General features: G+C 42.7%; 1 protein-coding gene across 1 annotated transcript in view; it reads left to right on the top strand.

Annotated features, from left to right (window-relative positions):
• The window catches only part of NEO1 (neogenin 1), a 527,807-nt gene that overhangs the window by 490,066 nt on the left and 21,785 nt on the right, over positions 1-15,956 (top strand). The window contains exons 22-23 of the mRNA XM_065411681.1: positions 5,459-5,527; positions 7,973-8,120. Coding sequence (XP_065267753.1) covers positions 5,459-5,527; positions 7,973-8,120 — 217 coding nt within the window. The remainder of the gene's footprint in view (positions 1-5,458; positions 5,528-7,972; positions 8,121-15,956) is intronic.

Here is a 15,956-nt window from a genome sequence, read left to right as displayed (position 1 = left end):
AACTAAACTATTGTTGTATGTAAAGTAAAAAAGGTTTTTAAAATATTTAAGAAGCTTCTTTTAAAATTAAATTAAAATGCAGAGCCCCCCAGACCAGTGGCCAGGACCCGGGCAGTGTGAGTGCCACTGAAAATCAGCTCGTGTGCCGCCTTTGGCACGCGTGCCATAGGTTGCCTATCCCTGGTCTAGATAATACCTAGTCCTGCCATGAGTGCAGGGGACTGGACTAGATGACCTCTTGAGGTCCCTTCCAGTCCTGTGATTCCTGTTAGAAGTTTTTAATATCTATCTGTTACCCAGTTTTTAATCCATTTAGTGTGTGCCGTGTTGATTTTGCGTATTGCTAATTTTAATCAGAATGTTGTTCAGTATTAAGTAAAATACCTTACAGAAGTCTATGTATATTATGTCTGCACAATTACCTGTCATCCAAATTCATAATCTGATCCAAAAAATTGTATCAAGTTTGACAAGACCCATTTTACATAAAAGTAGGCATGAATTATGCTACCATCTTTTAATTCTTTAGTGATTCCATTCCATATCAGCCTTTCCATGATTTGCCCGGTTTCAGTATGTGATTCAATGTCCAGATATTACCAGACTAAAGTTACCCAGGCCATCCCATTTACCCTTTTAAAATACTGGCACATTAGCTTTTTTTCCTAGTCCTCTGATGCTTCCCCAGTGTTCCAATATGTGTTAAATACCAACATCGATGGGTAAGAGAACTCCTTGGCCAATTCTTTCAAAACTCTTAATTGCAAGTTATCTGGTCCTGCAGATTTAAAAATGTTTACCTTCAGTACTTGCTGTTTAACATTTTGCCTATTACTGTATTTCATTATCACTGTAAGATGTGAATATTTCATCCAGTTTCTTTCCAAATACAGAACAAAAATACTTACTCAACACATCTATCCTTTCTGCATTGACAATTTTACCATTCCTATCTAGCAATGTACCTACACAATTGTTAGAATTTATTTTATTTCTCATATATTTAACAAATTCCTTCTTACTGTCTTTAATCTAGTGTATTTTCTGTCTTTTTCATTGAGCCCTTATCAATTGTCTGTATTGCGTAACTGCTAATTTATAGAGATTGCTGTCAACTTCCCCCTGTTTCCATTATATCTCTATAATCATTTTTATTGCTTTTTCAACTTCCCATCTTAATCAGGATGATGTCTTAACCTTATAAGCCTTCTTTCATGACTGCAGAATTGTAGGGGTTTGGGTGTCAAAATTTCAGGGTAACTGCATCTGTATTCCCCCTCTGTGGTTCCTTGAGGGCACATACAACCCTTGATGGAGGGTTCCGTCTCCCAGTGTCACGTGTCTCTCTCTCCTGACTCTAGGGGGTTTAAGGCTGCACAGTTCCCTGCCTTACACTGTGATATCCCCAGCAAGCCAGTCTGCCTAAAGGCCAGTGCCTGTGCTTTGCCTTCTCTCCAAGAGCTATGCACCAATTACAAGTTACCACACAGCTCTTTCTAAGAAGCACCTTTATTCTTAAGGTAACATTACAGAGAAAACATAAAAGCTATAAAATTTCCTAGATGCATATTAGAAACTTACCAAAGGTCACCCCATCAGTCATAGAGGCCTTAGTAGGCCAAAATCTTTCCAACCCTTCCGCAAGGATTGGGGGCTGCCTTTGGACAAAAAGTCCTGTCTGTTTGCTGGATCAGAAAGAAGGCCTGAGTCAGTTTAAATACAGTCTTGTTATGCCAAAAGCCCTTTGTCTGTTGATCTCTGGAAAATTTGAACCTTCATATGCAGTCCTCCCCCGGGTGGGGAACCTCTCTAGATGTGTTTTCCACCTAGGGGATTCAACTTAATCACCTCCTACTGTTTTTGGTTTCTAGAGGAGCTGTAATAACTCTCCCCCTGGGAGTTGCATACAGTCCCTGGCCCACAGTGAAACAAACTTAATACAGTATGCTCCCCAAAGATATCGCATAGGATTGCAATATCTGTCATACTGGGCATCTATTTTTCACATTTCTAACTGTGTGTATATATATATGTAGGTGTAAAAAGTGAGTGTGTGTGTTGCCACACATTTACCATCAACCTCTTCTATTATTCTAACTTTGGCATAATAGCAATTTTGTATTGTCATTATTTTAATGATAAGTCAGTGGAGAAAGAACCAGGATATATGTATAGAAACAGAATTGTAGGGCTGGAAGGGACTTTGAGTTCGGCCCCCTGCACTGTGGCGTGACCAAGTAAACCTAGACCATCCCTGACAGGTGTTTGTCCAACCTGTTCTTAAAAACCTCCAATGACAGGATTCCACAAGCTCCCTTGCAGTTTAACTATCCTTAGAGTTAAAATAATTTTCCTAATATCTAACCTAAATCTCCCTTACTGCAGATTAAGCCCATTACTTCTTATCCTACCTTCAGGGGACAAGGAGAACAATTGATCACTCTCCTCTTTATAAGAGCCCTTAACATATTTGAAGTCTTTTATCCCTCCATAGTTGTCTTTTCTCTGGACTAAACATACCCCGTTTTTTTAATCTTTCCTTACAGGCCAGGGTTCTAAACCTTTTATCACTTCTTTTTTTCTCTCCTGTGGACTCTCTCCAATTTGTCCACATCTTTTTTAAAGTGTAGCACCCAAAATTGCACACAGAAATCCAACCGAGGTCTCATCAGTCCCAAATAGAGTGGAACAGTTACCTCCCATTTCTTATATATGACACCATTGTAAATACTCCCCAGAATATTAGCCTTTTTTGCAGCTGCATCACTTTTTTGACTCATATTCAGTCATATCCACTGTAACCCGCAGAGCCTTTCCAGCAGTACTACCACCTAGCCAGTTGTTCCCCATTTTGTAGCTGTGCATTTGATTTTTTTCTTGCACTTGTCTCTGTTGTATCTTCTCTGCTAGAAAGGTTCTGCTGACTCAGTAGGGGCGCTGACACTAGATTTGAACTTGTGATTCTGTGTGTCTTGCTGCTGCAGCAGATTGCCTAAATTAGTTCTGAGTTATAATAATAGTGAACATATGGTAAAATAAAAAGAGAGCTGCACTCTAATTATTAGGTCACTTGTATCAGGGCCGGATTAACCTTTTGTGGGCCCCAGTGCCAAACATATTTGTGGGCCCCCATGTAGTCATTGTGCTCTCCAACTGTGGGCCTGGTGTGGCAGTGCCATTGGTGCCGTAGTATATCCAGTACTGAATCTCAGAGACATTTTTCATTTTGATCACACACCTCTGCATGACTCTATGCATTGCCATACACAGCTCCCTCAGCCCCCTGCTTTTCTCATTGAGCTGTACTCCCATGTGGGTTTACCAGTGTCCACAGTGAGCAGAACTTTCATAGTGATCAGGGGAAACTCCCCACAGATTTATCTCCTTCCTCATTCAGACCTTCTATAGCCATGTCTCCAGTACCACCCTATGTCACCAGTCACTGTATATGGTTCTGGTCTCAGCTCAAAGTTCCAAAGCCAGTAGATACCTGATCAATTCTGACAAATGCCTCCCTCAGCACCCATCCTACTATTTGAGCAAGACACTTGCAAACACCATTTCCCCAAAGTGAGGACTTAGCCCCTAGGATCCCCAAGTCACCAGCTTTTCTCCCTCTGCTCCCATCTACATGCTAGTCTACTACCTGGTCAGCACTACCTCTCCCCATGCCTGTTTCCCTTCTACCTTGGACGCTATTCTCCGCTGCAAGTCTGACCTCTTCCTCTTTCCCTGCTTCCCTTGACATTCCTTTCCTACGGGTGACCTCTATTCCTTGAGGTTAACTCCAGTTTCTTTATCTGCTCCTAGCTTAATGGCCCCCAGTAGTCACAGAGCCACCTGCAGCTTCTCTGGCTACAGCCATGGGGCCAATTGCCAGAGGTCCAGCCTTAGATAGCTGTAGCTACATGGTGGCAATTCCCAGGCTGAACATGCTGGAACTTTGCAACGGCAACACTATGGACTCTAAATCCTCAGCGCTAGCCCTAGGCAGCTGCAGACTCTACAGTTAGGCACTTCCCTCCTCTAGGCCATGGCTTTAAGTACCTGAGATGTCCATCACCTGCAGCAGAGGCCACCAATTCCCACGCGCCTCTCAGCTAGCACATAGTCGAGCAGAAAGTGCATGCTGAATGATTTTGGCGGCTGGAGTCCCAGGGGGTTCCCATCCCTGAGCAGCAGCTCTCCAAGAAGCTCACATGGCCCCCCTCCACTGTGGGACTAAAACCCTATGAAGACAGTGGAGTTACCCAGTGTATAATCAGTTCTGTCCAAAGCCTGTTGAAGTGAGTGGAATTCAGCATAGTGCATTCTATGCTGCACTGGTTTACTATTGTAACAGGAAGGTCTCACATTAAGCAACACCTCCTACAGCACCTAACTTTCTGAGAGGCTTCCCATCCAATTACTAAATGTAAGCCTGCTTCGCTTACAAGGGCTGAAAGTATCAGGTAGTATGGTTACAAAAGCAAGGCACTTCTGAATTCAGTAGGAATTTTCCATGTGCACAGAACACAGACAGGACTGGTTCCCACATGGTTACAAAACTGCAGTAAAGTGGAACGATTTTCAGCTTGTGTGATTGGAGGCTATCTGGATCCATATTATAAGACTGTCCTACATAAATGAGGAAAAGTTGAGGTGTCTTTGTTATTCTTTTGTTCCACTAGTTAACAGTAGTTCCAATTCTTGAAGTGGATATGTTATTTGCTTTCAGTTTAGTAATGAACCAGCTGGCAAATAGATGTACCTCCATTGTCATCCACTAATCACACTGCTCTGTCCAGAACTTTACGTAATTTTTAAGTGTGTTGTCTCTGAAAGACAGACCAGAAGTAGCTAGACTTGTTCTCTTAACGTCCACTAAAAAAAAATTTCTGACTGCAGTGTCACTTTCCGGGTGCGGGGGGGAGCACCAAAAAAATTGCCTTGCAAGCTTTTATGGATAAGCAAAGACTGACTATGTCTAAGATACATTCCCATTGTTTATATGTTTCTGTCTCCTAACCAGGCTTGTAATTCTGGGGCCAGAAAAAGGAACTTAGCATGTTGTATATGCTATTGTTCAGTGATGCCCAAGTAGATATAACCCCAAATGTAAGCATCTAGGAAGTTGCTTGAATCAGTCTATTGGCTATCATGGTTACAAATCATCCTTTCTTTTTATTGATATTTTAAAAATGTAATAAAAAGGAAACAGCCCAACTTACTGAGAAAAGCAGCATCCACCTGTTAGGTGGTAGCCCTTCTCAACTGTTTCTGTGTTTGGAGGTATTCAGAGTTTGCTGGACTTGTTGGGAACATCTCTGGTGGTGTGTATTTGCTATTCATGTCCATATGAAAACAAAACTTGTACAATATAGGTCCAAGATGATACAGGTTTTTGGAAATGAATAGCTAGGAGATGAAGAAAGTTTATCACATAACTGGTATTTATTAATGTAATTTTTTTCCCCAGCATTAGGGTCTGCAGGAAAAGGAAGTCGGCCATTGGATATAGGACCTGACTACAAACCACCCATGAGTGGTAAGGCCTTTATAAAGCATTTCAGCAGAGACCTATTAGGCTGAAATTCAGTATGTCTTGGTATAATGGTGTGTGATGTGATATGTCTCCTAAAATATGAAGCTATTATTTACAGCCCTGAACACATCTTTTCCAATAATTGCAGTTTTCCCCTTTTATGAACCATTTGATATTAGCAGTTCACAAATAAGACTGGGAAAATAATTTAGCATGTTACTATAATACAGTCCTTGTCCACCGTGAAAGAACAAATGGGAACAAAAATGTTTATAAGCACCAGATTTCAATTATGTCACCAAACCTTTTCCCAGCCTAGTTTAAAACGACTGCCACTATGTACCAGTGACATAATAGGGTCAAGGAGAAAAAAATCTTGCTCTTAAACCTTCCCCTCATTTGCATTTAGTATCCTGAAAGCCTTGCACTGAGGTACCACTGGTTACAGCTGCATAAAATGTATCTTATTTTAAAGAAAAATGATCATTGTAGTAATACCAATAATGTATTAAGTGTGGTTACTGTGTCCAAAGGAATGCCTGATACCCTTTAGTTCCAGCAGGGTCTTTTTCATTGCATACTTGTCAGCTTTCCTGGATGTGTTTTCAGGCCCTTCTTCCCTTTCACCGTCCACCACACATCTTTCTAGAGACAGCAAAGTACAATTCCCCAACGTCCTAGAGGCTTGGACTGTAAAAGAAGATAGCTGCTATTAGCACAGTGCTGTTCTCTGGAAGCAGCATGCTGGGATGGATTTTTTTTTTTTTAATTATGGAAGATACTTGAAATTAAAGGTTTATATTTTACTTTGAAACTTACATTTCTGAGCCACCCCTGGGAAACTACTATTTCTTTGAACAAAAATGTAATTTGTGTGCTTGATTGTTATTTTTGTTTTGTTTTAATTAGAGATGCCACAAAATTCAGATCCAGAAGTAAACTTTTGCCCAAGTTCAAGGATCTAGGTCAGACCCATTACAGAAACAGTGGTACCCTGGGCCACAAACTCCAGATTCCAATATTTCCAAAGTTCCAGGGCAGGGCAGGGATAATGAGTTCATTCATATGACAGAAGACTGTCTGGACATTGGAGACACATGGTGCAGGAAGGGGGTAACTGAATAGGGAGTTAAGTAATAATAATAATAATCTGTAGCTCTTTATAGCACTTGTCACCAGTGCATCTCAAAGCTCTTTACAAAGGAAGGTCAGTGTCATTATCCCCATTTCACAGATGAGGAAACTGAGGTGCGGATAGGTAATGGGAAGGCCCCTGCAGGTGGCACTCTTACAGCCCCAGACTATTGGGGTATTGGAGTGTGTGTTCCAGTGGGCTTCTGTCCTCTTGCCTAATCTCTGCTGGGACCCGCCCAGCCATCCTCAACAACAGTAGTAGAGTGGGAGAACTTGTGGGGCCTCAGAAGGAGATACAGTCAGGTGATAGAATTCTTAGGCCTGGTCCACACTACCCCCCCACTTCGGACTAAGGTACGCAAATTCAGCTACGTTAATAACGTAGCTGAATTCGAAGTACCTTAGTCCGAACTTACCGCGGGTCCAGACGCTGCAGGCAGGCTCCCCCGTCAATGCCGCGTACTCCTCTCGCCGAGCTGGAGTACCGGCGTCGACGGCGAGCACTTCCGGGATCGATCCGGGATCGATTTATCACGTCTAGACAAGACGCGATAAATCGATCCCAGAACATCGATTACCTGCCGTCGGACCCGGAGGTAAGTGTAGACGTACCCTTACATTAGTTGGTCCAGTGACATGCAATGAGCATGTTCGTTGTTCCCTTGGAGACTCCTTAGAGATTGCTAAGGGGAGCAGTTGATCAGATGTCATTATATATAAGCATACTCTGTGCCTATCTATTGGCATATTATCCTGTCTCAACATTTTCAGTACAAATAGGACTTAACCGATTGATTTTTGTATAACAATTCTTTTCTCTTAATCAGAAGTGCTCAATCAAATACATTTTAATGTGAAGACTCGTTGCTTTGCAGGTTAATTATGCCAGCCTCTCACGTATTGAACCTCTTTGTTGTGATATAGTTGGGTGTCTCACCACACCTGAATGGTTTTAGCAGCAACTGTAGGTACCATTACGTAATTTTTTAATGGGCTATCATGTGGAAATAGATCATCAAAATGTTATATAGGAGAAAAGGATAATTGTACAGAGCCATAATCAGGTAATTGTACATGGTCATAATCAGGTGATGATGTGCAAATGTTTAAATAACAAAAGATAAGTGCGAGAGTACTTAACATGAAATGCACCAGCTGAACCAAGATTAGTTTCTATCTGACACTGTGTACTTCCTTCAGGCTCCCCATTACTGTTGATTCCTTTTTGCATCCTGCAGTGGGGAGCTTTTTCTCAAGTAAATGCTTTGTATAACAAGTGCTTTCCTCTCCTCCCCCCCCCCACCCCTCTTACAGGCAGTAACAGTCCTCATGGAAGCCCCACATCCCCCCTGGATAGCAACATGCTTCTAGTCATAATAGTATCTGTTGGAGTGATCACCATTGTGATAGTGGTGATTGTTGCTGTCTTCTGCACTCGTCGCACCACCTCTCACCAGAAAAAGTAAGATGTGCTTTACTCTGTTCTAGTTTTCTCCCTTTATTCAGTTACTTAATAGCTGTATCTATGACTGCAAGAGTAGTGACATCTCAATTATGACCTCACAATTGCAGCTGGTACTGGCAAAGGCTTAGAAAACATTCCATCTGAAAGTGTTGGTACAACCCTCAGCCATTCATGCATTTTCTTTGCCCTTACCTATCAATATCAATTGTGTCTTATGTGGGTTGAATTTAAGTCAGTTAATTATTATATAGGTCTACGCCACTAACACTAGCTGTTTAAGGGTGGCTGTTTCCTTGGCTTCACTGATGAAAGAGTTAAATATCTTACTCCAACAAAAGGTGATGCCATTTTAGATTTAGTACTGGTAAGTAACAAGGCCCTTAGAGAAGAACTCATTGTAGAGGTTCAAGTGATCATGAATTAATTCACTTTAAACTAAATGGAAGGATAAACAAAAATAGGTCTTCAGCTAGGGTCCTTGATTTCAAATGGGCAGACTTAAAAAATTAAGGGAATTAGTTAGGGAAGTGGACTGGACTGAAGAAGGATCTGAATGTGGAGGAAGCCTGGAATTACTTTTAAGTCAAAGTTGCAGCAACTCTCTGAAGCCTGCATTCCAAGCAAAGGAGAAGAATTGTAGGGAAGGGTCACAGACCAAATGGATGAACAAGCATCTCAAACAGGTTATTAAGAGAAAGCAGAAAGCCTACAAGGAATGGAAGAAAGGGTGGATCAGCAAGGAAAGCTACATCTTGGAGGTCAGAAAGCATAGGGAAAATGTGAGAACTGCCAAAAGCCAAGCAGAATTGGACCTTGCAAAGGAAATTAAACCAATAATGAAAGGTTATTTAGCCATTTAAATATAAAGAAAACAAGGAAAGAATAAATGGAACCACTAAGCACTGAGGATGGAGTGGAGATTAAAGATAATCTAGGTATGGCCCAACACCTAAATGAATACTTTGACTTGGTTTTTAATAAGGGTAATGAGGATTTGAAGGTCACTGACAGGGTGGCGAATGGGAACAAGGATGGAAGCTAAACTCAAACAGCTTAATGGGACCAAATCGGGAGGCCTGAATAACCTCCATCCACATTAAAGGAACTGGCACATGAAATTACAAGCCCAATGGCAAGGATTTTAATGAATCAATAAACTTGGGAGTCATACCCTATGACTGGAGAATTGCAAATATACAGTAGCTATATTTAAGAAAGTGGGGGTGGGGAGTGATCCAGAAAATTTACAGGCTTGTTAATTTGACCTCAATTGTATGCAAGGTCTTCAAACAAATTTTGAAAGAGAGATTAATTCTTCTTAGTGTATGTACAACATGTCTCAGGTGGCCCCTGACCAGGATTCATCACCAAATTTGGTCCACTAGTTGGATCATTAGCTTCCCCAGCTTGGGCCAGGTACTGACTGGGAGTGCAACGTGAACATTGATCCATGTCCCCCAGAGAGTAGTTAAGGCCATAGAGATAAACAATAATTGGGATAAAATACAACATGGTTTTACAAAAGATAGATTGTGCCAGACCAACCCAAGTTCTTTCTTTGAGAAGATAACCAACTTTCTACATAAAGGAAGTGAAGTAGATCTAATTTACTTGAATGTCAGTAAAGCATTTGATACAGTTTCACGTGGGAAATTATTATTTAAATTGAGAGGATGGGGATTAAGATGAGATTGAAAGGTGGGAGGTTGCTAGTGGAGTTCACTTAGGGACTAACATCAAGATTTTTTGCCATAAACTGGGGACGTATCAGTTGGAAGTGACAGAGGAGGAGAAAAACTTAGGTGTGTTGGTCTATCACAGTATGACTATGAGCCACTAATGTGGTATGGCCGTGAAAATGGCTGATTCAATCCTAGGATGCATCAGGCAAGATATTTCCAGTAGAGATAGGGAAGTGTTATTACCGTTATACAAGGCACTGGTGAGACCTCATCTGGAGTATTGTGTGTAATTCTGGTGTCCGATGTTTAAGAAAGATGAATTCAGGCTGTAATAGATGCAGAGAAGGGCTACTAGGATGATGAGAGGAATTAAAAACCTATGTTACGAGAGGAGACTTACAGAACTTGATTTGTTTAGCCTAAGAAAACAAAGGATATGGGGAGATATGATTGCTGTCTATAAATATGTCAGAGGGATAAACATCAGGCAGGAAGAGGTATTAAACTGGCCATCAATAAGTTTAGGCTTGAAATTAGATAGATGAAGGTTTCTAACCATCAGAGGAGTGAAGTTTTGGAACAGCTTCCCAAGGGAAGTAGGGAGGGGCAAAGACTGAGCTTGATAAGTTTATGGAGGATATGGGATGATGAGACTGCCAACGATGACATAGGACCCATCCGCAACTGCTATTAGCAAATATCCCCAATGGTTGGAGATGGGACACTAGAGAGGGAGGGCTCTGAGTTACTTTAGAGAATTCTTTCCCTGGTGTCTGGCTGGTGGGTCTTACCCACATGCTCAGGGTCTATTTGATCACCATGTTTGGAGTCAGGAAGGAATTTTCTCCCAGGTCAGATTGGCAGGCACCTTGGGGGGTGTATTTGCCTTCCTCTGCAGGGTGGGGCACAGGTCACTTGCTGCTTTGAACTAGAGAAGCGGTTCTCAAACTGTGGGTCAGGACCCCAAAGTGGGTCCCGACCTAGTTTTAATGGGGTCACCAGAGCTAGTGTTAGACTTGCTGGGGCCTGAAACTGAAACCAAAGCATGAGGCTGGGGCTGAGGCTAGGTGGGCCAAAGCCCAAGGGCTTCAGCCCCAGGCAGAGGGCCTGTAGCCTGAACCCCGCCACCCAGGGCTGAAGCTGTAGCCTGAGCCCTGCCACCCAGGGATGAAGCCCTTGCTTTGGCCCTGGGCAGTGGGGCTCAGACTACAGGCCCCCTGCCCAGAGCTGAAGCCCTTGGGCTTTGGCTTTGGTCTGCCTGCCCACCCGGGACGGCGGGGCTTGGGCAGACTCAGGCTTCAGTCCCCCTCCTGGGGCCGTGTAGTAATTTTTGTTGTCAGAAGGGGGTTGTGTTGCTATGAAGTTTGAGAATCCTTGAACTAGAGTAAATGGTGGATTCTCTGTCATTAAAGTCTTTAAATCAAGGTTTGAGGACTTCAGTAAGTCAGCCAGAAGTTATGGGCCCACTAAAGGAATGGGTGGGTGGGTGAGGTTCTGTGGCCTGCAGTGTGCAGGAGGTCAGACTAGATGATCATGATGTTCCCTTCTGGCCTTAGTCTCTGAGTCTAATAATGACATGATGCCCCCCACCTATTCACCATCCATGAGGGGAAAGGCAGTCACACATACAGGTAGATGAACACAGCTTTCCCAGCACAGATAAAAACTTCGTTAAGTGAAACTTTCCAAAACTCAACCAGAGAAGAGAGCATCCTAAATTTTGACTAGTGATTTTGGGTGCCTCCATTTTTTAGTTGCTTTAGAGTTGTAAAAGAGTGCTGAGGGCCCTCCCTATGAAAAATCCAGCCCCTTTAAGGTGTCTCGATTTGGAAAATAAAAATCATTGATCACTTCAAAATTTAGGCCAGTGTGTTTATAACTGAGGTACCAGGCAAGTCAGTCTGAATCTGATTGGCCTTATTGGTAAAGTAAATAGAAAACTCTTCAGTGTGAAAGTTGACTGTAACAGCTAAGGCAAGACAGACTCACCTAACTGCCTCCAACTCAGCAGTTCTGCGAGGTGAGACTTTGTTCATTTGCTCGGTCACAGCAGTTTCTTTTTTTTCTTGTCCGTACAATATAAGCACCAAACTCTTTCTGGCTCAGATTGAGTTTTCAACCAGTTACCACAGCTTTCTCCTCCGGTCACTGGCCATGTTTAAACCATGGTAATTTATAAGGATGACACAAAGATGGAAGATATCTAGGTGCCAGTGTGTCAGTGTTTGTGACTAAGAGGTTGTCACAGCTTTCCACTAAGCCATCAGAACAGAGTACTTCAATGGATAAGCAGCAGTGTCTGCTAGGGAAGCTTGCTTTTTCATTAGTGCTCCCTTCCCTTCTTCCTAACACTTAGCCCTGCTCTACATTGAAAAGTTATATTGGCATAAATACGTCAGTTGGGGTGTGAAAAAATGACCACACTGACTGATGTAGCTTTGCCAATGTTAACGCCCAGTGTAGACGCGGCTGTGTCGATGGAAGAGGGCTTCCATCGATGCCTTCTGTCAGTGTAGTCTGTGTAGTGTAGTCTGTGTCTACACTATGGTGCTATGCCAGTATGAGCTTCATAGTGTAAACATACCCTTAGTGAACTTCAAGTCTCCACTTAAAATCTTTTTGGATTTGAGTGACATTTAGTGTAATGCATCCCTGATTCTTTGTATGAAAGATTTATATGCAAAAGTTGCTTGGTTCTATTATTAGTCTTGTCCTTTCTGCAGAAAAGGACCTGGGGATTACAGTGGACAAGAAGCTGGATATGAGTCAACAGTGTGCCCTTGTTGCCAAGAAGGCTAATGGCATATTGGGCTGCATTAGTAGGAGCATTGCCAGCAGATCGAGGGAAGTGATTATTTCCCTCTATTCGGCAATGGTGAGGCCACATCTGGAGTATTGCATCCAGTTTTGGGCCCGCTACTACAGAAAGGATGTGGACAAATTGGAGAGAGTCCAGCGGAGGGCAACAAAAATGATTAGGGGTCTGGGGCACATGACTTACAAGGAGAGGCTGAGGGAACTGGGGTTATTTAGTCTGCAGAAGAGAAGAGTGAGGGAGGATTTGATAGCAGCCTTCAACGACCTTGCAAATGGAATTAAAACCAATAGTAAAAGGTTCTATAGCCAAATAAGAAGAAGACAAAGGCTACATCTACACTACAGGGGGGGGGTCGATTTAAGATACGCAAATTCAGCTACGCGAATAGCGTAGCTGAATTCGACGTATCGCAGCCGACTTACCCCGCTGTGAGGACGGCGGCAAAATCGACCTCCGCGGCTTCCCGTCGACGGCTCTTACTCCCACCTTCGCTGGTGGAGTAAGAGCGTCGATTCGGGGATCGATTGTCGCGTCCTGACGGGACGCGATAAATCGATCCCCGAGAGGTCGATTTCTACCCGCCGATTCCGGCGGGTAGTGTAGACCAGGCCAAAGAAAGAAGTGGGACCGCTAAACACTGAGGATGGAGTGGAGGTTAAGGATAATCTAGGCATGGCCCAATATCTAAACAAATACTTTGCCTCAGTCTTTAATGAGGCTAATGAGGAGCTTAGGGATAATGGTAGGATGACAAATTGGAATGAGGATATGGAGGTAGATATTACCACATCTGAGGTAGAAGCCAAACTCGAACAGCTTAATAGGACTAAATCGGGGGGCCCAGATAATCTTCATCCAAGAATATTAAAGGAACTGGCACATGAAATTGCAAGCCCATTAGCAAGAATTTTTAATGAATCTGTAAACTCAGGGGTTGTACCGTATGACTGGAGAATTACTAACATAGTTCCTATCTTTAAGAAAGGGGAAAAAAGTGATCCGGGCAACTACAGGCCTGTTAGTTTGACATCTGTAGTATGCAATGTCTTGGAAAAAATTTTGAAGGAGAAAGTAGTTAAGGACATTGAGGTCAAAGGTAATTGGCACAAATTACAACATTGTTTTACAAAAGGTAAATCGTGCCAAACCAACCTGATATCCTTCTCTGAGAAGGTAACAGATTTTTTTAGACAAAGGAAATGCAGTGAATCTAATTTACCTCAATTTCAGTAAGGCATTTGATACGGTTCCACATGGGGAATTATTAGCTAAATTGGAAAAGATGGGGATCAATATGAAAATTGAAAGGTGGATAAGGAACTGGTTAAAGGGGAGACTACAACGGGTCGTACTGAAAGGTGAACTGTCAGGCTGGAGGGAGGTTACTAGTGGAGTTCCTCAGGGATCGGTTTTGGGACCAATCTTATTTAATCTTTTTATTACTGACCTTGGCACAAAAAGTGGGAATGTGCTAATAAAGTTTGCGGATGACACAAAGCTGGGAGGTATTGCTAATACAGAGAAGGACCAGGATATCATACAGGAAGATCTGGATGACCTTGTAAACTGGAGTAATAGTAATAGGATGAAATTTAATAGTGAAAAGTGCAAGGTCATGCATTTAGGGATTAATAACAAGAATTATTGTTATAAGCTGGGGACGCATCAGTTGGAAGTAACAGAGGAGGGAGAAGGACCTCGGAGTATTGGTTGATCACAGGATGACTATGAGCCACCAATGTGATATGGCCGTGAAAAAAGCTAATGCGGTCTTGGGATGCATCAGGCGAGGTATTTCCAGTAGAGATAAGGAGGTGTTAGTACCATTATACAAGGCACTGGTGAGAACTCATCTGGAATACTGTGTGCAGTTCTGGTCTCCCATGTTTAAGAAGGATGAATTCAAACTGGAACAGGTACAGAGAAGGGCTACTAGGATGATCCGAGGAATAGAAAACCTGTCTTATGAAAGGAGACTCAAAGAGCTTGGCTTGTTTAGCCTAACCAAAAGAAGGCTGAGGGGAGATATGATTGCTCTCTACAAATATATCAGAGGAATAAATACCAGGGAGGGAGAGGAATTATTTAAGCTCAGTACCAATGTGAACACAAGAACAAATGGATATAAACTGGCCATCAGGAAGTTTAGACTTGAAATTAGATGAAGTTTCTAATCATCAGAGGAGTGAAGTTCTGGAACAGCCTTCCAAGGTGAGTAGTGGGGGCAAAAGACTAAGCATGATAAGTTTATGGAGGGGATGGTATAATGGGATAGCCTAATTTTGGCAGTTAATTGGTCTTTGACTATTAGCGGTAAATATGCCCAATGGCTTGTGATGGGATGTTAGATGGGTGGGATCTGAGTTACTACAGAGAATTTTTTCCTGGGCGTCTGGCTGGTGAGTCTTGCCCACATGCTCAGGGTTTAGCTGATCGCCATATTTGGGGTCGTGAAGGAATTTTCCTCCAGGGCAGATTGGCAGAGGCGCTGGGGAGTTTTCGCCTTCCTCTGCAGCGTGTGGCCACGGGTCACTTGCTGGAAGATTCTCTGCATCTTGAAGTCTTTAAACTATGATTTGAGGACTTCAATGGCTCAGACACAGGTTTGATACAGGAGAGGGTGGATGAGATTCTGTGGCCTGCGTTGTGCAGGAGGTCAGACTAGATGATCATAATGGTCCCTTCTGACCTTAAAGTCTATGATTCTATGATACCTGAAGGGGGGTTCCAAAGAGGATGGAGCTAGGCTGTTCTCAGTGGTGGCAGATGACAGAACAAGAAGCAGTGGTCTCAAGTTGCAGTGGGGGAGGTCTAGGTTGGATATTAGGAAAAACTATTTCACTAGGAGAGTGGTAAAGCACTGGAATGGGTTACCTAGGGAGGTGGTGGAATCACCATCCTTGAAGGTTTTTAAGGCCTGGCTTGACAAAGCCCTGGCTGGGATGATTTAGATGGAGTTAATCCTGCTTTGAGCAGGGGGGTTGGACTAGATGACCTCCTGAGGTCTCTTCCAACCCTAATCTTCTATGATTCTAGGATTGTCGTACCAAAAGAACTTAGGTGTGAAATATCCTGATAAATACAATTCAGGAAGTTTCTGTGTGATCCGTGGCACTCTAGTGCAGCGGACTGAAAATTCTGTATTTTTGGTGAATCCCAGGATGGATACTTTTATTGAATTAAAGGGACATTATCAATTTGATTTTTCTGGTAGCGCAATCCCTTAAATAGCATGTCCCCCATTATTTTTCTAAAAATTATAAAGGTTTATCTTCTTCCCAGTTTATTTTTATAAGGCCCTTTCAGCAAGAGAAGCGGCAGGCCCCAAGAACA

The sequence above is a fragment of the Emys orbicularis genome, chromosome 10 (genome assembly GCF_028017835.1).
Source record: "Emys orbicularis isolate rEmyOrb1 chromosome 10, rEmyOrb1.hap1, whole genome shotgun sequence".
In the NCBI taxonomy this organism is placed as follows: Eukaryota; Metazoa; Chordata; order Testudines; family Emydidae; genus Emys; species Emys orbicularis.
Note: the sequence above shows the minus strand (reverse complement) of the source record. Positions and strands in the feature narration are given on the sequence as shown.